At 48.3% G+C, this 22,757-nt stretch overlaps 1 protein-coding gene and 1 long non-coding RNA gene across 10 annotated transcripts in view; one reads left to right on the top strand and one right to left on the bottom strand.

The window, feature by feature from the left end:
* The window catches only part of PKNOX2 (PBX/knotted 1 homeobox 2), a 581,048-nt gene that overhangs the window by 143,425 nt on the left and 414,866 nt on the right, over nucleotides 1-22,757 (bottom strand). For all 9 annotated transcript variants that reach the window (XM_063943776.1, XM_063943772.1, XM_063943775.1 and 6 more), the window contains one exon: nucleotides 16,060-16,196. In XM_063943776.1, the coding sequence (XP_063799846.1) occupies nucleotides 16,060-16,196 (137 nt within the window). The remainder of the gene's footprint in view (nucleotides 1-16,059; nucleotides 16,197-22,757) is intronic.
* LOC134966769 (uncharacterized) overlaps nucleotides 278-22,757 on the top strand; it is a 61,955-nt gene continuing 39,475 nt past the window's right edge. The window contains exons 1-2 of the long non-coding RNA XR_010188706.1: nucleotides 278-367; nucleotides 9,316-9,395. This is a non-coding gene — a long non-coding RNA (uncharacterized LOC134966769). The remainder of the gene's footprint in view (nucleotides 368-9,315; nucleotides 9,396-22,757) is intronic.

The following is a 22,757-nucleotide window of genomic DNA, read 5'->3' as shown; positions in this document are numbered from 1 at the left end:
CTCCACTATTTCTGGGGCGAGCTTGATCCTCGTCAGCGCAGAACAAATAAAAGGGCTGAACTGGCATGACATTTTACTGCAGACGAAGGGTCGTTTGCAGCCACTAATAAAAAGGATTTGACACAGGCTAATTAAGAGGAATGCATTTCTCTAATGGCCTAATTGAGCGCATTCAGCACTGCTCTGCCTGGGAGCCAGCACGGGAAATGAAAGCCAGAGGCTCTCCTACATTTAAATGCTTCCTCTGTGTATTTCCTTTCCAATTTCGGTCCCAATGAGGAAAATTAAAATGGTCAGGAGGAGGAATGGGCACAATACAGCCGTGAGGTGGGGGCCCGGCATATATACACCCACCAACACCCCCAATGTGAGTGCAATTTGTCCTTATGTCTCCCCAAATTTGCATAAATTCCAGTACTTACTGTCAGAATGACAGTAAGTACCACGCCGGGGACCCACATCACTGGGGAATAAACCAGGTTCAGCTGAAATTGTACACTCATTACTCTACATGCACATCCACAGACAGGGTGGGCGCTATGAGTGGATCCTCCCGTATAACAGCCACTCGCGCACACACTGTCTAATGACTGCTCATGCAATCACTTTACTCTATACATCGCGGTGGGGAGTATCAGAGAGCCTGTCCCTGAATGTGATTTTTATTACCTCTGAGCAGAAATTAATACATATTTCTCTGACGTCCTAGTGGATGCTGGGAACTCCGTAAGGACCATGGGGAATAGCGGCTCCGCAGGAGACTGGGCACAACTAAAGAAAGCTTTAGGACTACCTGGTGTGCACTGGCTCCTCCCTCTATGACCCTCCTCCAGACCTCAGTTAGAATCTTGTGCCCGGCTGAGCTGGATGCACCCTAGGGGCTCTCCTGAGCTCTTAGAAAAAGAAAGTTTATTTTAGGTTTTTTATTTTCAGTGAGATCTGCTGGCAACAGACTCACTGCTACGAGGGACTAAGGGGAGAGAAGCGAACCTACCTGCTTGCAGCTAGCTTGGGCTTCTAGGCTACTGGACACCATTAGCTCCAGAGGGATCGAACACAGGCCCAGCCTCGGTCGTCCGGTCCCGGAGCCGCGCCGCCGGCCCCCTTACAGAGCCAGAAGCAAGAAGAGGGTCCTGGAAATCGGCGGCAGAAGACTTCGGTCTTCATCAAGGTAGCGCACAGCACTGCAGCTGTGCGCCATTGCTTCCCATGCACACCTCACACTCCGGTCACTGATGGGTGCAGGGCGCTGGGGGGGGGGCGCCCTGGGCTGCAATATTGAGTACCTTGGCTGGCAAATAACACATAATATAGTCATAGAGACTATATATGTGTAAAATACCCCTGCCAGATATACATAGAAAAAAACGTGAGAAGTCAGCCGAAAAAGGGGCGGGGCTATCTCCCACAGCACACTGGCGCCATTTTCCCTCACAGCTCCGCTGGAAGGATCGCTCCCAGGCTCTCCCCTGCAGTTTCCAGACTACATAGGGTAAAAAATAGAGGGGGGGCACTAAATTTAGGCGCAATATTGTGTATACAAGCAGCTATTGGGAAAAATCACTCAGTTATAGTGTTAATCCCTGTGTTATATAGCGCTGTTGGTGTGTGCTGGCATACTCTCTCTCTGTCTCCCCAAAGGGCTTTGTGGGGTCCTGTCCTCAGTCAGAGCATTCCCTGTGTGTGTGCGGTGTGTCGGTACGGCTGTGTCGACATGTTTGATGAGGAGGCTTATGTGGAGGCGGAGCAGGTGCCGATAAATGTGATGTCACCCCCTGCGGGGTCGACACCTGAGTGGATGGTTATGTGGAAGGAATTACGCGACAGTGTCGACTCCTTACATAAAATGTTTGACGACATAGCAGATGTGGGACAGCCGGCTTCTCAGCCTGTGCCTGCCCAGACGTCTCTAAAGCCATCGGGGGCTCTAAAACGCCCGCTACCTCAGATGGCAGACACAGATGTCGACACGGATACTGACTCCAGTGTCGACGATGATGAGACTAGTGTACATTCCAATAGAGCCACCCATTACATGATTACGGCAATGAAAAATGTGTTGCATATTTCTGATATTACCCCAGGTACCACAAAAATGGCTATTATGTTTGGGTAGAAAAAACTACCAGTGGTTTTTCCCCCATCTGATGAATTAAATGAAGTGTGTGAAGAAGCGTGGGCTTCCCCCGATAAGAAACTGGTAATTTCTAAAAGGTTACTAATGGCGTACCCTTTCCCGCCAGAGGACAGGTCACGTTGGGAGACATCCCCTAGGGTGGATAAAGCGCTCACACGTCTGTCAAAAAAGGTGGCACTACCGTCTCCGGACACGGCCGCCCTAAAGGAGCCTGCAGATAGAAAGCAGGAGGCTATCCTGAAGTCTGTATATACACACTCAGGTATTATACTGAGACCGGCTATTGCTTTAGCATGGATGTGCAGTGCTGCAGCTGCGTGGTCAGATTCCCTGTCGGAAAACATTGATACCCTAGACAGGGACACTATATTGCTAACCGTAGAGCATATTAAAGACGCTGTCTTGTACATGAGAGATGCACAGAGGGATATTTGCCGGCTGGCATCTAAAATAAACACAATGTCCATTGCTGCCAGGAGAGGATTGTGGACTCGGCAGTGGACAGGAGATGCAGATTCTAAAAGGCACATGGAAGTATTGCCTTACAAGGGTGAGGAGTTGTTTGGGGATGGTCTCTCGGACCTCGTTTCCACAGCAACAGCTGGGAAGTCAGCATTTTTACCCCATGTTCCCTCACAGCCAAAGAAAGCACCGTATTATCAGGTACAGTCCTTTCGGCCCCAGAAAGGCAAGCGGGTTAGAGGCGCGTCCTTTCTGCCCAGAGGCAGAGGTAGAGGGAAAAAGCTGCAACATACAGCCAGTTCCCAGGAACAAAAGTCCTCCCCCGCTTCCTCTAAGTCCACCGCATGACGCTGGAGCTCCACAGGCGGAGCCAGGTACGGTGGGGGCCCGTCTCAAGAACTTCAGCGACCAGTGGGCTCGCTCACGGGTGGATCCCTGGATTCTACAAGTAGTATCTCAGGGGTACAAGCTGGAATTCGAGACGTCTCCCCCTCGCCGTTTCCTCAAATCTGCCTTGCCGACAGCTCCCCTGGACAGGGAGGCAGTGCTGGAGGCGATTCACAAGCTGTATTCTCAGCAGGTGATAATCAAGGTACCCCTCCTTCAACAAGGACAGGGTTACTATTCCACAATGTTTGTGGTACCGAAACCGGACGGTTCGGTGAGACCCATTTTAAATTTAAAATCCTTGAACACTTATATAAGAAGGTTCAAGTTCAAGATGGAATCGCTCAGGGCGGTGATTGCAAGCCTGGACGAGGGGGATTACATGGTGTCACTGGACATCAAGGATGCTTACCTGCATGTCCCCATTTACCCTCCTCACCAGGAGTACCTCAGATTTGTGGTACAGGACTGTCATTACCAATTCCAGTCGTTGCCGTTTGGTCTGTCCACGGCACCGAGGGTATTTACCAAGGTAATGGCCGAAATGATGATACTCCTTCGGAGAAAGGGAGTTTTAATTATCCCGTACTTGGACGATCTCCTTATAAAGGCGAGGTCCAGGGAACAGTTGTTGATCGGTGTAGCACTAGCTCGGGAAGTGCTACAACAGCACGGCTGGATCCTGAATATTTCAAAGTCGCAGCTGGTTCCTACAACGCGTCTACTGTTCCTGGGGATGGTTCTGGACACAGAACAGAAAAAAGTATTTCTCCCGGAGGAGAAGGCCAAGGAGTTGTCATCTCTAGTCAGAGACCTCCTAAAACCAAGACAGGTGTCGGTGCACCACTGCACGCGAGTCCTGGGAAAGATGGTGGCTTCTTACGAAGCAATTCCATTCGGAAGGTTCCATGCAAGGATCTTTCAGTGGGATCTGTTGGACAAGTGGTCCGGATCGCATCTTCAGATGCATCGGCTGATAACCCTGTTCCAAGGACCAGGGTGTCGCTGTTGTGGTGGCTGCAGAGTGCTCATCTTCTAGAGGGCCGCAGATTCGGCATACAGGACTGGGTCCTGGTGACCACGGATGCCAGCCTTCGAGGTTGGGGGGCAGTCACACAGGGAAGAAACTTCCAGGGACTATGGACAAGTCAGGAGACTTCCCTACACATAAATATTCTGGAACTAAGGGCCATTTACAATGCCCTAAGTCAGGCAAGACCCCTGCTTCAACACCAGCCGGTGCTGATCCAGTCAGACAACATCACGGCGGTCGCCCATGTAAACCGACAGGGCGGCACAAGAAGCAGGATGGCAATGGCAGAAGCCACAAGGATTCTCCGATGGGCGGAAAATCATGTGTTAGCACTGTCAGCAGTGTTCATTCCCGGAGTGGACAACTGGGAAGCAGACTTTCTCAGCAGACACGACCTCCACCCGGGAGAGTGGGGACTTCATCCAGAAGTCTTCCAAATGATTGTACACCGGTGGGAAAGGCCACAGGTGGACATGATGGCGTCCCGCCTCAACAAAAAGCTAAAAAGATATTGCGTCAGGTCAAGGGACCCTCAGGCGATAGCTGTGGACGCTCTGGTAACACTGTGGGTGTACCGGTCGGTGTATGTGTTCTCTCCTCTGCCTCTCATACCCAAGGTACTGAGACTAATAAGAAGGAGAGGAGTAAGAACTATACTCATTGTTCTGGATTGGCCAAGAAGAGCTTGGTACCCAGAACTTCAAGAAATGATCTCAGAGGACCCATGGCCTCTGCCGCTCAGACAGGACCTGCTGCAGCAGGGGCCCTGTCTGTTCCAAGACTTACCGCGGCTGCGTTTGACGGCATGGCGGTTGAACGCCGGATCCTGAAGGAAAAGGGCATTCCGGAGGAAGTTATCCCTACGCTTATTAAAGCTAGGAAAGAAGTGACCGCAAACCATTATCACCGCGTATGGCGGAAATATGTTGCTTGGTGTGAGGCCAGGAAGGCCCCAATGGAGGAATTTCAGCTAGGTCGATTTCTGCACTTCCTACAATCAGGGGTGACTATGGGCCTAAAATTGGGTTCCATTAAGGTCCAGATTTCGGCTCTATCGATTTTCTTCCAAAAAGAACTGGCTTCACTACCTGAAGTTCAGACATTTGTTAAGGGAGTGCTGCATATTCAGCCCCCTTTTGTGCCCCCAGTGGCACCTTGGGATCTCAACGTGGTGTTGGATTTCCTAAGTCGCATTGGTTTGAACCACTTAAAACCGTGGAACTGAAATATCTCACGTGGAAAGTGGTCATGCTGTTGGTCTTGGCTTCGGCCAGGCGTGTGTCAGAATTGGCGGCTTTGTCTTGTAAAAGCCCTTATCTGATTTTCCATATGGATAGGGCAGAATTGAGGACTCGTCCCCAATTTCTCCCAAAGGTGGTTTCAGCGTTTCATTTGAACCAGCCTATTGTGGTGCCTGCGGCTACTCGTGACTTGGAGGACTCCAAGTTGCTGGACGTAGTCCGGGCCCTAAAAATCTATGTTTCCAGGACAGCTGGAGTCAGAAAGACTGACTCGCTATTTATCCTGCATGCGCCCAACAAGTTGGGTGCGCCTGCTTCAAAGCAGACTATTGCTCGCTGGATCTCTAGCACGATTCAACTTGCACATTCTGCGGCTGGACTGCCGCATCCTAAATCTGTAAAAGCCCATTCCACGAGGAAGGTGGGCTCTTCTTGGGCGGCTGCCCGAGGGGTCTCGGCTTTACAACTTTGCCGAGCAGCTACTTGGTCGGGGTCAAACACATTTGCTAAATTTTACAAGTTTGATACCCTGGCTGAGGAGGACCTAGAGTTCGCTCATTCGGTGCTGCAGAGTCATCCGCACTCTCCCGCCCGTTTGGGAGCTTTGGTATAATCCCCATGGTCCTTACGGAGTTCCCAGCATCCACTAGGACGTCAGAGAAAATAAGATTTTACTCACCGGTAAATCTATTTCTCGTAGTCCGTAGTGGATGCTGGGCGCCCGTCCCAAGTGCGGATTGTCAGCAATACTTGTATATAGTTATTGTTTAACTAAAGGGTTATTGTTGAGATATCTGTTGAGAGGCTCAGTTGTTATTCACTGGGTATAGTATCACGAGTTATACGGTGTGATTGGTGTGGCTGGTATGAGTCTTACCCGGGATTCAAAATCCTTTCCTTATTGTGTCAGCTCTTCCGGGCACAGTATCCTAACTGAGGTCTGGAGGAGGGTCATAGAGGGAGGAGCCAGTGCACACCAGATAGTCCTAAAGCTTTCTTTAGTTGTGCCTAGTCTCCTGCGGAGCCGCTATTCCCCATGGTCCTTACGGAGTTCCCAGCATCCACTACGGACTACGAGAAATAGATTTACCGGTGAGTAAAATCTTATTATACATCTGTAAGGGCGCCAAAATAAAATTTTATCTTGGATCCCCCCCAACCTGAAAAGACATATTGTTCTGGTGCCCCTGCTGCAGATTGTTTAAACTCTTCAGCATACTATAGATTGTAAGATTGCGAGCAGGGCCTTCCTGCCTCTATGTCTGTCTGTTATTACCCAGTTTTGTTCTATAACTGTTATTCCTATTGTAAAACGCAACAGAATATGCTGCGCTATATAAGACACTAGAAATAAATAAATACTACTAACACTATACTGTGATTCTTCTCCGCTCTGGTGTCTGTATCGAGTTCCTGCTCACTCTACTCAGGGTCTAATTATGATTAGGGATGGCCATCGGTGTGTTCGCAATCGATGGTCGCCATCAATTGCTAAACTGTGAGTGACCATCGATGGTCACTATTCTATTCTATATTCTGTTATTACAGTGAACGACCCGCAGGCCAATCACAGCCTAAGGGCAGGGCTTCACGGGTGTCAGGGGCGGAGCTAAACTCTGTATCGAGACCTTGAAAAAAATAAAATATATATATATATTATATATATAAACATTCGTTTATGCTAGGACATCGATGGAGGGGGAAACCATCTGGTTCTCTCACATCGATGCCAAAACAATTCGACATCGGCCTTAAACCATCGATGATTAGAATCATTGATGGTTGATGGCCATATCTAATTAGGACCATTGACAATGTAGGCCTGAAAGGCAACACTTCTTTTCTCCTCATATCGCGGAAATAAACAGGACAGGGAAACGTGATAATTATCACTCTACTGATGAGGTCAAACCTGCTTTCCTATTGTGAATGTGCAGCCATCGGGCCACTATGGCTGCCGTCAGAAGTTGTGGGGCCCAGTACAGACTAAAAACTGGCGGGCCTGTGAATAAGCGGTCCACAGCCGGGATCATCCGGCTCTACCACCCTGATGGCCGGGGGTCATGCATGTGTCCGGGAAGGGATACAAAGATTAGGCTACAATGGCTAATTAAGGCTAGCTAGATTTAGCTACCAGACACCAGCTCTGGAAATGTATGCGTTTTAGAGCTTCATAAATGACCAATTCGCCGTCCCTATAGAATACTATGATAATTGCTTATTCAAAAATAGAGGGGAACCGAACATAAGAGAAGCCTGATGTTTAATATAACCAAGTACTGAGCAACCCTCTGACCGCAGAGGAATAACCACAGATAACAGTATAATATATAAGCAGGTTTGCTGAACATTCCTTATGTTGCTGGATTGACTACTTTGTATCCTGATTCCGCTTCGGGGAGCATCTGTCATGTTCCTGACCACACTGACTCCTGTCCAGCTCTGGTGTCTTCCCAGTTAGAAACATGAGGTCATTTAAACTACAGTAAAAGCCTATGGAACATCGGGGGTAATACCCCTTTTCCACTTGTATCACGGGTCGCAGCCGGGAGCCTGACCCAGCTGCGACCCGTGCTCAGCCCCCTTCTACACTAGCTCCACTAACCCGGCAAATTGCTGGGTTGGTGATGCTGCTGCTGACGCGGCAGGGGCGGTGCTGGCAGATCACATGATCTCCCAGCCCCGCTCTTCCATTCACTGTGAACGGGAGCTGTGTCACCTCGACACGGCTTCCGTTTACACTACACAGCTTACCGGGTTGAACACGTGTTCATCCCGGCAAGCTACCCAGGTAGGATTCCCAGATCACTTGATCCGGGAATTTGCAGGGGGGGGGGGGGGGGGGGCATTTCCACTATAAAAAAAACACGGGTAAATGCGCGCCCCTGCGCATTTACCCGTGTTTTTAGAGCTAGTGGAAAAGGGGTTTTATTCAGACCTGATAGCTAGGCTGCGTTTTCGCAGAACTGCGCATGCGTATGCACCGCAATGCGCAGGAGTGATGGGCGGCTGCAAAGTGGATCGCCGGTCAGCGTCGGGTCTGTGCGAAGGATCCATTCGCACCGGCGTGTGCAAGGAGACAGACAGGAAGAAGGCGTTTGTGGGTGTCAACTGACCGTTTTCTGGGAGTGGTTGGAAAAACGCAGGCGTGTCCAGGCGTTTGCAGGGCGGGTGTCTGACGTCAATTCCGGTCCCGGACAGGGTGATGTGATCGCAGCGGCTGAGTAAGTCCTGGGCTACTCAGACACTGCACAAAATCTGTTTGTACAGCTCTGCTACACATGCGATCGCACACTTGCACAGCTAAAATACACTCCCCCTGTAGGCGGCGACTATCTGATCGCAGGACTGCAAAAATCGCTGCCCAGCGATCAGGTCTGAATTACCCCCCATAATTATTAATGATACACTTACTATTGAAAGTCTGTGCAAGTGCCAGCTAAAGCCAAATGTAAGAGAGTGCGAGACTTGGGAGGTATATTTACTAAAGTGAGAGTTTATAGAAGTGAAGATGTTGCCCATAGCAACCAATAAGAGTTTAGTTATCTTGTAGAAGATGCTAGATAAATAAGTAGAATCTGATTGATTGCTATGGGCAATACCTCCACTTCCAGAAACCCACTCTTTAGTAAATATATCCTTTAGAGTCACAAGATTTTGGTAATTTAGATGCAAGATTTAATTGGATATTTTTTACAATGCAGAAACAAACCTGTTTGGGCGTAAATATACAATAGGGAATATCAAACAGTAACAGAGTAATAGGCCTATTTATCAAGAGAAAAGGCTGCTTTTACTGGCATTGGGCTTTTGCCTTATCCATCAGAGAGAGCCCCAGAAAACACTTGCTGGCTATAGGATGGCAAAGCCTAGTGACACCTCTATTTATCCAGGATTGCCGCGTACAAGTAGCAGCGCAATCTCCTTCCTCGGTTATCACCATCGCAGGATGGCAAATGCAAAAACATTTAATTTCAATAAATTGTACTTTCAATATTTAATAGCATTTATCTTTTCATATTATTACTGCTTTTTAATTGACTTATTTTATTTAGTTATTGGAACAAAGGTGTTTTCAGCTGAAATGGAACATTTGCAAAGTGACAAGATGGGTCACGTCTGGACCAGCGAAGTGGTAAGGTCAAGTTTACCCCTCCGGGACAGTATTGCTCACCTGCCCAGGCAATAAACTGTATTATTACTAAATTGCTGCAATTAAAAAGAAAAAAGCTTTATTATAGCAGATTAATAAAAGGTCCAAAAGAAAAACTAAGTGAGTGACATTATTAATGGTGGCAGGAGATGCAGTGATTTATAAAGGACATGCTATACGTTGTGCAGGGTCACATCTTATCTGTACAAGTGTGTATACGGTAGGTTTCCGGCGAGGGACACAATTACTGAGCAGGGGTGCAGGTACTTACAGGAGCAGGCAAAGAGGAGGCAGTCGGGCGTTCCTAAATTAGTATAATGTAATGCTCTCGTGCCTTGTGCAGAACGGTGCAGAAATTAGACTTCTGCGTAACGATCAATATCATTAAATAATGGATGCAGGGTCCGATGTTTTTTTAAAGAGTATTCTCGAACGGGGTGTGGTACAATTTGGTGACATTTAGGTGGTCATTCCGAGTTGATCGCTAGCTGCAGTCGGTGGCTGTGCAGCGATCAGGCAAAAAAACTGCACTTCTGTGCATGCGTATGCGGCGCAATGTGCACGTGCGAAGTAATATTACAACAAACGATGTAGTTTCACACAGGGTCTAGCGACGCTTTTCAGTCGCACTGCTAGCCGCACAGTGATTGACATGAAGTGGGCGCTTCTGGGTGTCAACTGACCGTTTTCAGGGAGTGTTCGAAAAAAACGCAGGCATGCCAGGAAAAACGCAGGCGTGGCTGGGCGAACGCAGGGCGTGTTTGTGACGTCAAAACAGGAACTGAACAGTCTGAAGTGATCGCAAGCGCTGAGTAGGTTTTGAGCTACTCTGAAACTGCACAAAAAAACTTTGTAGCCGCTCTGCGAACCTTTCGTTCGCACTTCTGCTAAGCTAAAATACACTCCCAGTGGGAGGCGGCATAGCGTTTGCACGGCTGCTAAAAACTGCTAGCGAGTGAACAACTCGGAATGACCACCTTAGGGGGGAATTCAAATGTTTGAAAAGTCAGTTGGGTGTCTGTTTTTTTCCTGTCTATTAGATAGGAAAAAAACAGACACCCAACTGACTTTTCAAACATTTGAATTCCCCCCTTAGAATGTTGATATGTTCTGAATACGATGACATTCTGTAATATCGGAATGTCATCGTATTCAGAACAAGTCAACATTCTAAGGGGGGAATACGGACAGGCTGATTGTTAAGCACGTAGGCAGGGTCTTCTACATGGCTCCAATAGGGGGAGGTGAAAAGCATTCTGAACCAGCGCAGTGTTTGTGCACACAGATGCTGAATCGCTGACTTCGGAGGCCGTACTCTGAGGGAGAGGCCATAGGGCTGATGAAAGTTTTGATGGTGCGACCTATGGTGGGGTCTAAAGATGCACCAAAACAGAGGCACACATATGAAACAGGCCTTATGTGGCAGCAAGGAGTGTTAATATTAATAAATAGGCCCGCTGGAGAGAAACAGAATGAAGAAAGACTGTAAGCGCAATCAGATTAAATAAGAAAGTTTACCGCTATGAATACAACAATACATAAGACAATGATAAATGGTAACACAACAATTTCTATAATAATAGGAGCCTACTACGCCCTCGGTGGACATAGTGTTTGTGTTCCCTCACACTGGGATGTAATGATACTAATACATACACATAAACACACACTGTGTGCTCGTACTAATGCACCGCGCTGGAGAACAGGGGGAGCGGTCCTGCAATGCTGCGGGTGTGATGGCGTTATGTTGTGGGCCTGCCCCTTCACCGGGTAGTACTCGTAACACGCTGCTTTTCCCAATGGTCCCCCATACCACCTGCAGGGGTGTAACGAGGGTGGCTCCAGTCGGGTGCAAGCTTCGGGTGCCGGAAAAGTTAGAGGGCGCACCGCCACCTGCTCACCCCCTCCTTCTGCCACACTGACTCAGACTCAGACTAGGTAGGGAGTAGGGCAGGTCAGAGGAGTCAGCAGGAGACACTGACAGCCGACACATGCCGGAGCTCTGCCGCCCTCCTTATACTGTCTGCTTGTAGCTGTGCAGCTGGGTTACTTCTGTCCTGCTACACCACTCCCTGCCCCTGCTGCTGCAGCACCTCTATCTGCCCCGGCTACTGCAGCACCTCTCTCTGTCCCAGCTATTGAAGCATCTTTCACACTGTTTCAGCTGCTGCAGCACCTTTTTCTGCCCCATGTGCTGCAGCACCTATCTCTGCCCCGCCTGCTGCAGCACCTCTTTCTGGCTCGGGTGCTGCAGTACCCGTCTCTGCCCCTGTGCAGCACCTCTCTCTGCATAAGAAGCTGCAGAGTAACATTTATAAGCTGCTCTACTATGGCATAACCTCCCCTATATTTTTGTTACGCTCCTTTGGTGCGCATCTGTCCCACTGACGGGCGCCAAAAAAAACTTTAACCCTGTGATCCACAAGATCTAGAACCGGCCCTAGCACCAATTTTGGATTTTTCAATATTTTTTATTTTCAAATGTAACATTCACCCAATTCAGTGTAGGGGAGGGGGTGCCGAAACATACTGTTGCTCCGGGCACCATGGCACCTAGCTACGCCTCTGACCACCTGTCATGTATCACTATTATGTATCACCTTCATGGATTTATTTTCACCGCACAGAAGTATCACTTAATAATTGCCATAAAAGAAGGTTTTTGGAGAGGTTCCATGCCAGCCATCCACATGAGAAGCTCTTTGGTGAAACTACTTGTGACTATTGCCGTTACGTTCTCTGCTGCGGCACATGGCAGCTGTGGTATAATTATTCCGGCATTAATTAGGATTTCTGCTATGAATCCCCGTTACAGCGTGCATTCCGTTTTACAAGGCGATACTGTATTACTGCCCAATTAGTATTAATTTTATGTACGGTAGTAGCACAGGCTTGGATGACCTTGCAGTATATTCTTTGCTTTGAACACTTTGTGGGCTGGAGGCCAAATGACTAGGATGGAGCGGATGTATGTGCTGGTTTCAGTGTATAAGGCTGAGAACTTGCAGCGTGTTCCTCGGTCAGCACATCTCTCTCGCTGGCTGCGGCATTAAAATGTAACGCAGATTCGTTATATGTTTGCACAGTGGTTTGGGCAAATGCACCCACTTGTCAGGGTGTAAAAAGGTGGTGAAAACATGACATTGGGCAGAATTATAATCGGTGTAGGATGAGACAGGTGCAGACCAGCAGAAATCTACCTTGCCAAAACGGCCGTCCGTGTGTTGACATGGAGAGTTTACACAGTGACGAGCCCTCCGTTGCAGGTGTTTTGTCACCTGGTGAGGAACAAGCAGACTGGCTGTGGGTCCGCTGGGCGGGTCGGTGAGGTGTCGCTGTTTTAGAAGAGGGGAATCTATTTTATTTACATTAAGTAGTCACCAAGTCCAAATTAGGCCACAAAACTGTTTCCCTTTTATCTGCGCTGATACTATGGAGCGTGAAAGCCTCAGAGACCGTGTGTTAATTTGAATTGAATGGGGCCTTGTTAAATTTATTGACATGAAATGAAAAATCCCCACTGTGGTTTTGAACTGTCATGCTACCCAGAGGCAAGAAATTTTAATAAAAAATAAAAAAAATAAAAAAGAATAAAACAGAGGCGGCATCCCTCCTGCCTGTCTCCATCCTCCTGTAACAGCAGCCGATGCCGTGAGGAATCTGCATACTATTAGCATTTATAGCCTGATCAGGTGACATGTGCAGAAATCATATAGACAGACATCCATGGACAGGTCCAAACAGACAGACTTGTCAGCGACCGATAATACAGGTCTTATTCCTCCTTACCACACGGCACATCTGATACGTCCTACTGATCATTCCCGCACTGATGCCTGACACGTGTCCTACTGATCATTCCCGCACTGATGCCTGACACGTGTCCTACTGATCATTCCCGCACTTATGCCTGACACGTGTCTTACAGATCATTCCCGCACTGATGCCTGACACACGTCCTACTGATCATTCCTGCACTGATGCCTGACACATGTCCTACTGATCATTCCCGCACTGATGCCTGACACGTGTCCTACTGATCATTCCCGCACTGATGCCTGACACATGTCCTACTGATCATCCCTGCACTGATGCCTGACACGTGTCCTACTGATCATTCCCGCACTGATGCCTGACACATGTCCTACTGATCATTCCCGCACTGATGCCTGACACATACCCTACTGATCATTCCCGCACTGATGCCTGACACATGACCTACTGATCATTCCTGCACTGATGCCTGAAACATGTCCTACTGATCATTCCCGCACTGATGCCTGACACATATCCTACTGATCATTCCCGCACCAACGCCTGACACATGTCCTACTGATCATTCCCGCACTGATGCCTGATACATGTCCTACTGATCATTCCCGCACTGATGCCTGACACATGTCCTACTGATCATTCCCGCACTGATGCCTGAAACATGTCCTACTGATCATTCCCGCACCAACGCCTGACACATGTCCTACTGATCATTCCTGCACTGATACCTGAAACATGTCCTACTGATCATTCCCGCACCAACGCCTGACACATGTCCTACTGATCATTCCTGCACTGATACCTGAAACATGTGCTACTGATCATTCCCGCACTGATGCCTGACACATGTCCTACTGATCATTCCCGCACTGATGCCTGACACATGTCCTACTGATCATTTCCGCACTGATGCCTGAAGCATGTCCTAGCCGATCATTCCCGCACTGATGCCTGACACATGTCCTACTGATCATTCCCGCACTGATGCCTGATATATGTCCTAGCCGATCATTCCCGCACTGATGCCTGACACATGTCCTACTGATCATTCCGGCACTGATGCCTGACACATGTCCTACTGATCATTCCCGCACCAACGCCTGACACATGTCCTACTGATCATTCCCGCACTGATGCCTGACACATGTCCTACTGATCATTCCCGCACTGATGCCTGACACATGTCCTACTGATCATTCCCGCACTGATGCCTGACACATGTCCTACTGATCATTCCCGCACTGATGCCTGACACATGTCCTACTGATCATTCCTGCACTGATGCCTGACACATGTCCTACTGATCATTCATGCACTGATGCCTGACACATGTCCTACTGATCATTCCCGCACTGATGCCTGAAACGTGTCCTACTGATCATTCCTGCACTGATGCCTGACACATGTCCTACTGATCATTCCTGCATTGATGCCTGAAACGTGTCCTACTGACCATTCCCGCACTGATGCCTGACACATGTCCTACTGATCATTCCCGCACTGATACCTGACACATGTCCTACTGATCATTCCCGCACTGATGCCTGACACATGTCCTACTGATCATTCCTGCACTGATGCCTGACACATGTCCTACTGATCATTCCCGCACTGATGCCTGACACATGTCCTACTGATCATTCCCGCACTGATGCCTGACACATGTCCTACTGATCATTCCTGCACTGATGCCTGACACATGTCCTACTGATCATTCCCACACTGATGCCTGACACATGTCCTACTGATCATTCCCACACTGATGCCTGACACATGTCCTACTGATCATTCCCGCACTGATGCCTGACACATGTCCTACTGATCATTCCTGCACTGATGCCTGACACATGTCCTACTGATCATTCCCGCACTGATGCCTGAAACGTGTCCTACTGATCATTCCTGCACTGATGCCTGACACATGTCCTACTGATCATTCCCGCACTGATGCCTGACACATGCCCTACTGATCATTCCTGCACTGATGCCTGACACATGTCCTACTGATCATTCCTGCACTGATGCCTGACACATGTCCTCCTGATCATTCCTGCACTGATGCCTGACACATGTCCTACTGATCATTCCTGCACTGATGCCTGAAATATCTGACTCATTTCCATGCTGTCACTTGACATATGTCCTATTGGTCATATCTTGACTAAGACCTGAAATTATTCATTCCACTGCTGATACGTAACACGTTTACTGCCCCAATTCCTTTACTGACACCCGAATTATGAATAATTTCCATTCCGATACCTAACATCTAACACTGATCATTCTTTTACCGACAACCTCATTCTTACACTGATACATCAAACAGAATCATATCACTCCTCATAGGATGAGGCTACTGTCCTGTCTGCTTGGAAAAAAATCACAGTAATAATAGTATTATAACATATATTATATCTATCATTTTAAAGTGATCTTTTAATGATAATTGTGGTGATAGGAAGGGTTCTACTGTTGCACATGCAATAAAAGTAAGACTTATCAATGTGATAAATGTTGCTTTAATAAATAGGGCCTATTTAATGGTGGTCCTTGAATATATGTGACCCCCCTTCCTGTACTGGGCCCTGCTAAATCGTTATGCTGACGCATCTACAATCACGAACCGGTGCCTCCGTCTGGCATCATGGGGACTGCCGAACACATTCACTGATCTCCGCTCTGTCTTTAATCTCATTTTAAAGTCATGTTGTCGAGGAAAAGAAAAGAGAGAAAGACGCAGTGACAAGTACAGCTAATACAAAACCCATGCTGACAAGTCAGCCCGCGGCTGAATTCACACTGTACCTTGGCACATCACTACGGAGCTGCACATTAGCATTTTACAGAGTCTGCAAGAAGCTCTTTCAAGTACCTGTAGACAGCACGCTTGTCAGCTTCCAGCTGCGCCTGAGGGTCAATTGGAGCACCAGGGACAGGGTTTGCTGCCGCAGAGGATGCTGGGAGGTGGACTGGTTGGGCCTTGGCAGTCTGCTGAGCTGTGGCCGTCATCTGCTCAAAGACAAGTATGGCATGGTTAGCAATTATTGGGCAAGTAAATCAATTCAGTGTCATCATGAAACTCTCTAGATACGGCTAAAACACCACAGCCTACGTACAAGACAAAAAGCACCTTATCTGGTCATTGGAGGTGTTAGTAAAGATCCCAGGACTGTGTCCGTTAATAGATATTGTGAACTGCATTTTTTGACCGAAGAGACAACTCCTCCTCGGTCACATCTGTACTTTGAGGAGCGCTCCGCAATCCTGCCAGTGTGTACGATATGCCTGACACGTACTCTGTTACTGTTCTCACTTTATAAACAGGGAATGTTTGTTTCAATTGTTGCAACATTCGTAAAGCTGCCCAACTGTGACACAAGGCCCCATACATCTAAACCCTGTTTCCCTGACTGGACCATAACCGCCAATCCAAGGCCATCGATGATTGGTGATCCGTAGGTAGAAGCTTCATTTTTAAAATCCACAATTTGTCGATCCTGACAGTTTTCGTCCAGCACCAGGGAATCGAGATTTTTTTCTAAAATATTCCCGATTCCCCAACTTGGGCGTCGGTAGATTGGGACATTGCGGCAGTGTGTCGCTGACGTATAGTCTTCCCCATCTGGTCAGTCCCACTCTATCACTCATGATTGCAGACACTGCTATTGCTATCACATTAGTGGGAAACATACTGTAAGTCATGTTTCCTGGTATGAAACTCATCTGCACACAGGCTGTCAAAGCTGAGGCCTCCAGCAAGCATATCAGTGGTACCCCTTTTCCACTAGCTCAAAATACACGGGTAAATGCACAGGGGTGCGCATTTACCCGTGTTTTTTGCTAGTGGAAAAGGGTCCCCCTGCAAAAACCCGGATCAAGTGACCAGTGAATCCTACCCGGGTAACTACCTGGGTAGGAAACGGGAATGATCCGGGTAGGGTTGTAGTGTAAACGGAAGCCGTGACGATGTGACATGGCTCCCGTTTACACTGTATGGAAGGGCGGCGCTGGGAGATCATGTGATCTCCCAGCGCCGCCCCTGCCGCCTCATTAGGAGCGTCACCGACCTGGCAATATGCCGAGTTGGTGAGCGCAGTGGGAAAGGGGGCTGATGAGCGGATTCGGTTTTACTCGGTTTTACTCGGTTCTCAAAACCGAATCTTATTGGCTATCCAAAACACGTGACATCAGTGAACCAATAAGATTCGGTTTTGAGAACCGAGTAAAACCGAGTAAAACCGAATCCGCTCATCCGCTGAGCACGGGCCGCAGCCCAGCTGCGACCTGTGCTCAGTAGGTGGAGAAGGGGTATTATTAAACACCTAGGAAAGGAGCTGACACAGGTTGCACTGGGGTGCATGTGAAGATGTGATTCACTGCACTCACCACTCCTACATCTGGGGTGCATGTGAAGATGTGATTCACTGCACTCACCACTCCTACATCTGGGGTGCATGTGAAGATGTGATTCACTGCACTCACCACTCCTACATCTGGGCTGCATGTGAAGATGTGATTCACTGCACTCACCACTCCTACATCTGGGGTGCATGTGAAGATGTGATTCCCTGCACTCACCACTCCTACATCTGGGGTGCATGTGAAGATGTGATTCACTGCACTCACCACTCCTACATCTGGGGTGCATGTGAAGATGTGATTCCCTGCACTCACCACTCCTACATCTGGGGTGCACGTGAAGATGTGATTCCCTGCACTCACCACTCCTACATCTAGGGTGCACGTGAAGATGTGATTCCCTGCACTCACCACTCCTACATCTGGGCTGCATGTGAAGATGTGATTCCCTGCACTCACCACTCCTACATCTGGGGTGCACGTGAAGATGTGATTCCCTGCACTCAACACTCCTACATCTGGGGTGCATGTGAAGATGTGATTCACTGCACTCACCACTCCTACATCTGGGGTGCATGTGAAGATGTGATTCACTGCACTCACCACTCCTACATCTGGGCTGCATGTGAAGATGTGATTCCCTGCACTTACCACTCCTACATCTGGGTGCATGTCAAGATGTGATTCACTGCACTCACCACTCCTACATCTGGGGTGCATGTGAAGATGTGATTCCCTGCACTCACCACTCCTACATCTGGGGTGCATGTGAAGATGTGATTCACTGCACTCACCACTCCTACATCTGGGGTGCATGTGAAGATGTGATTCCCTGCACTCACCACTCCTACATCTGGGGTGCACGTGAAGATGTGATTCCCTGCACTCACCACTCCTAATCTAGGGTGCACGTGAAGATGTGATTCCCTGCACTCACCACTCCTACATCTGGGCTGCATGTGAAGATGTGATTCCCTGCACTCACCACTCCTGCATCTGGGGCGCACGTGAAGATGTGATTCCCTGCACTCACCACTCCTACATCTGGGGTGCATGTGAAGATGTGATTCACTGCACTCACCACTCCTACATCTGGGGTGCATGTGAAGATGTGATTCACTGCACTCACCACTCCTACATCTGGGCTGCATGTGAAGATGTGATTCACTGCACTCACCACTCCTACATCTGGGCTGCATGTGAAGATGTGATTCCCTGCACTCACCACTCCTACATCTGGGGTGCATGTGAAGATGTGATTCCCTGCACTCACCACTCCTACATCTGGGCTGCATGTGCTACACGATCACATTGTTTAAATAAAGATCAGAGAAGCTCTGCGATAGATCTACATTTCTGGAAAAAGAGATAAATACACATATACTCTATATACACATATACTCATTTTCCTTCTCTCTTGTATGTATATATATATATATATATATATATATATATATAATTAATTTTAATGTTAATAAAGCCTGACGACAGTGGGGTGTCCACTGAAACGTTGCTCAAACTGCTAATGAGTGCGTGATTGTCGTCTATTACCGTGAGTGCCACGTCCTTGTTCTACTATATATATATTTATATACATGCATATACATAAATACATTTACATGCATATACATACATATACATGCATACATACAGTGGCGTAAGTTTGTCCCAGTTGCCCAGAGGCAAGATAAATGTTGGTGCCCCCCCCCTCCCCCTCTACCATATACAGATAAATATATGTATCTATCTATCTATTTATTTTATACACTATATAGGGTGATTCAAAGGTCGCAGTACACCCTTTTGTTTCAAAAACTGTGCAGAAAATGGGAAAACTGAATACTCCAGTAAGGTATGGGTTAGGTGGGCTATCTTTTAGGGTATGTACCGAACATGGGCGCCATCTGGAATCTAAGTCAGTTCTCCCATTTTCTGCATAGTTTTTGAAACAAAAGGGTGTACTGCGACTTTTGAATCACCCCGTGCATATATATATATATATATATATATATATATATATATAGAGAGAGAGAGAGAGAGAGAGAGAGAGTATTCTGAAAAAATATATATATATTTCATTTATTTTAAATCACTCATTTCTTAGCAGTCATACCTAGGATTAGAGCCCAAGACCTGTTACACTAAAGGACGACACACTGCTGATAGAGCTATTTGCTCCTCCGTAGCAAGGCTGCAGATCCTGACTATACGAAGTGAAGCTACTGAGAGTTGTCGGTTCAAAACCATCACAACTAGGAAGATCTCTGTAGTGTGCAACCACACACTACATAGATCTGCTCAGTCACTCAGAATTCTAACAATATGAAGTTACTTGTAATTATCAGAGAAGTAACTTCATGTAGTTAGAATTCTCATGCTTCCTATACAGGAGCACAGAGCTTCATCAGTAAGGTGTCTGCTTCCAGTGTAATAGGTTGTGGATTCTAGTCCTGGGTATGACACTTGTAAAATGTGTATCTTTAATTCAGAGGGTGTCACTTGTAAGGTGCGTAAAGGAAGAGATAGCAGCAGTTATCAATCAATTAACTAATTGAATGATGTTGCTGAATACACAGAATGGGAGGAAATGTGCCCCCTTACAGAGCAGGAGCCCGGCGGCAGCTGCCTCCACTGCCTCCCACAGTTACGCCTCTGTATACATGCGGTATACACACATCTACTGTATAGGGAAATTCTCTGTGATGCCCGGGACTGCTACACAAATTCAAAAGACACAATGGTGGTCATTCCGAGTTGATCGCTCACTAGCTGTTTTTAGCAGCTGTGCAAACGCTATGCCGCCTCCCACTGGAAGTGTATCTTAGCTTAGCAGAAGTGCGAACGAAAGGATCGCAGAGCGACTACAAAGTTTTTTTGTGCAGTTTTAGAGTAGCTCAAAACCTACTCAGCGCTTGTGATCACTTCAGACTGTTCAGTTCCTGCTTTGACGTCACAAACACGCCCTGCGTTCGCCCAGCCACGCCGGCGTTTTTCCTGGCACGCCTGCGTTTTTCCGAACACTCCCTGAAAACGGTCAGTTGACACCCAGAAACGCCCACTTCATGTCAATCACTCTGCGGCCAGCAGTGCGACTGAAATGTTTCGCTAGACCCTGTGTGACACTACATCGTTTGTTGTAATAGTACATCGCGCGTGCTCATTACGCCGCATACGCATGCGCAGAAGTGCCGTTTTTTTGCCTCATCGCTGCACAGCGAACGAATGCAGCTAGCGATCAACTCGGAATGACCACCACAGTACTTCTCCAAAATACCAAGATTTTAGTGGGTGTTAAATGATAAGGTAATGCGTTGCTACTAAGCTATTAAGTTTTCATATAACAACAATTTCTTAACAGACCAGTTTAAAGGAAAAAAAATTATAAAAGCGCGTGATGCTCAGGACTTCACTTTCTGGAGAATCACCCTATAGACCCTAGCACACAGAGTAAGTACCGGGGTTAACCCCTCTTTGCCCTGGTAAAATTACCGGGTCCTTTTGTCTGTCTGAAAGGGGTATTATATTAGTGTGATCCTGGGAGAAGGACCCTGTTTTCTGGGCGACCTCACCCTAATCTGGGGGTCCCCTGGGAATCGGGAAGCTATGAATAAAATGCAGCTTTGTGGTAGACTCAGCCTTGTTTTTCTCCTGTCCAATTATTAATATTAAACAGGATGTACAGTACGAACCATAAAGAAAGCAACTAAGGGGTCTATTCAATGCATGGCCGCAAATCCGACAAAACACGTGAATCCGCAGCTAATCCGCCGGTCCACATGTTTTCTGACAAGTCGGAAAAACGGCAAGACCACTGAATAGGTCAAATCATGATTCTACCTATAAAAGTCGTAAACTGCCATCTTACCGACTAGACGGCAGTTCCGACTTCAATTGAATAGACCCCTAAGTGTTCCAAAACTTCATTTAGCAAAATTTTAGGAATATTACTAAAATGTTTAATTTCATTGTAAACAAAAATAAAAAAAATGTTTACAAAATAAAATCCTTCTCCTTTGAAATATACAGGATGGCTTTTAGAATAGCACCAGTGACGTAACTACTGCCCCCGCAGCCCTCGCGGTGGCTTGGGGTCGAGGGGCTGCGGGGGCGCCGCCACTGACTTAGAGCAGATTGACATGCGGACGAGCGTCCGCATGTCAATCTGTTGTCACTAACCCTCCCTGCTGTAAGGAGGGACACGGAGGGCACAGCGCGCACCTCTCCCGTGTCCCTCCTGCGTCTCCGTCTGGTCTAATAAAGGAAGTGCCGTTCGTGAGCTCTGATTGGCTCACGAACCGGCACTTCCTTTAACAGACCCGCGGCCGGAGACCCAGGAGGGACACAGGAGAGGCGCGCGCTGTGCCCTCCGTGTCCCTCCTTCACAGCAGCGGGGGAGCGCGCGGGGGGGGGGGGGACACACTGAGGGGGCAAATATGGCACTGGGGGGGCACTGAGGGGGCATATATGGCACTGGGGGGGCACTGAGGGGGCATATATGGCACTGGGGGGGCACTGAGGGGGCATATATGGCACTGGGGGGGCACTGAGGGGGCATATATGGCACTGGGGGGGCACTGAGGGGGCATATATGGCACTGGGGGGGCACTGAGGGGGCATATATGGCACTGTATGTGTACCTGGCACATGGGGGGGGCTATATTTGGCACTGGGGGCACGTGAGCACCTGGCACTGTGGGGGAATTTCTGGCACTGGGGGCATATGTGGCACTGGGGGGGGGGCACTGAGGGGACATATATGGCACTGGGGGGGCACTGAGGGGGCATATATGGCACTGGGGGGGCATATATGGCACTGTATGTGTACCTGGCACATGGTGGGGGGCTATATTTGGCACTAGGGGCACATGAGTACCTGGCACCGTGGGGGAATATCTGGCACTGGGGACATATGTGGCACTTGGGGGGGGGGCTATATTTGGCACTGGGGGCATGTGAGTACCTGGCACCCTGGGGGAATATCTGGCACTAGGGACATATGTGGCACTTGGGGGGGGGGGGGCTATATTTGGCACTGGGGGCATGTGAGTACCTGGCACCGTGGGGGAATATCTGGCACTGGGGACATATGTGGCACTGGGAGCACAGCCCTAGCAACAAGCACTACCCCCTAGCAACGAGCATGACACCCAGTGCATGAAACCCCTGGCAACGAGCATGACACCCAGTGCATGAAACACCTGGCAACGAGCA

The sequence above is a fragment of the Pseudophryne corroboree genome, chromosome 10 (genome assembly GCF_028390025.1).
Source record: "Pseudophryne corroboree isolate aPseCor3 chromosome 10, aPseCor3.hap2, whole genome shotgun sequence".
In the NCBI taxonomy this organism is placed as follows: Eukaryota; Metazoa; Chordata; class Amphibia; order Anura; family Myobatrachidae; genus Pseudophryne; species Pseudophryne corroboree.
The sequence above is the reverse complement of the archived record's forward strand: the minus strand, read 5'-3'. Positions and strand labels throughout refer to the sequence as shown.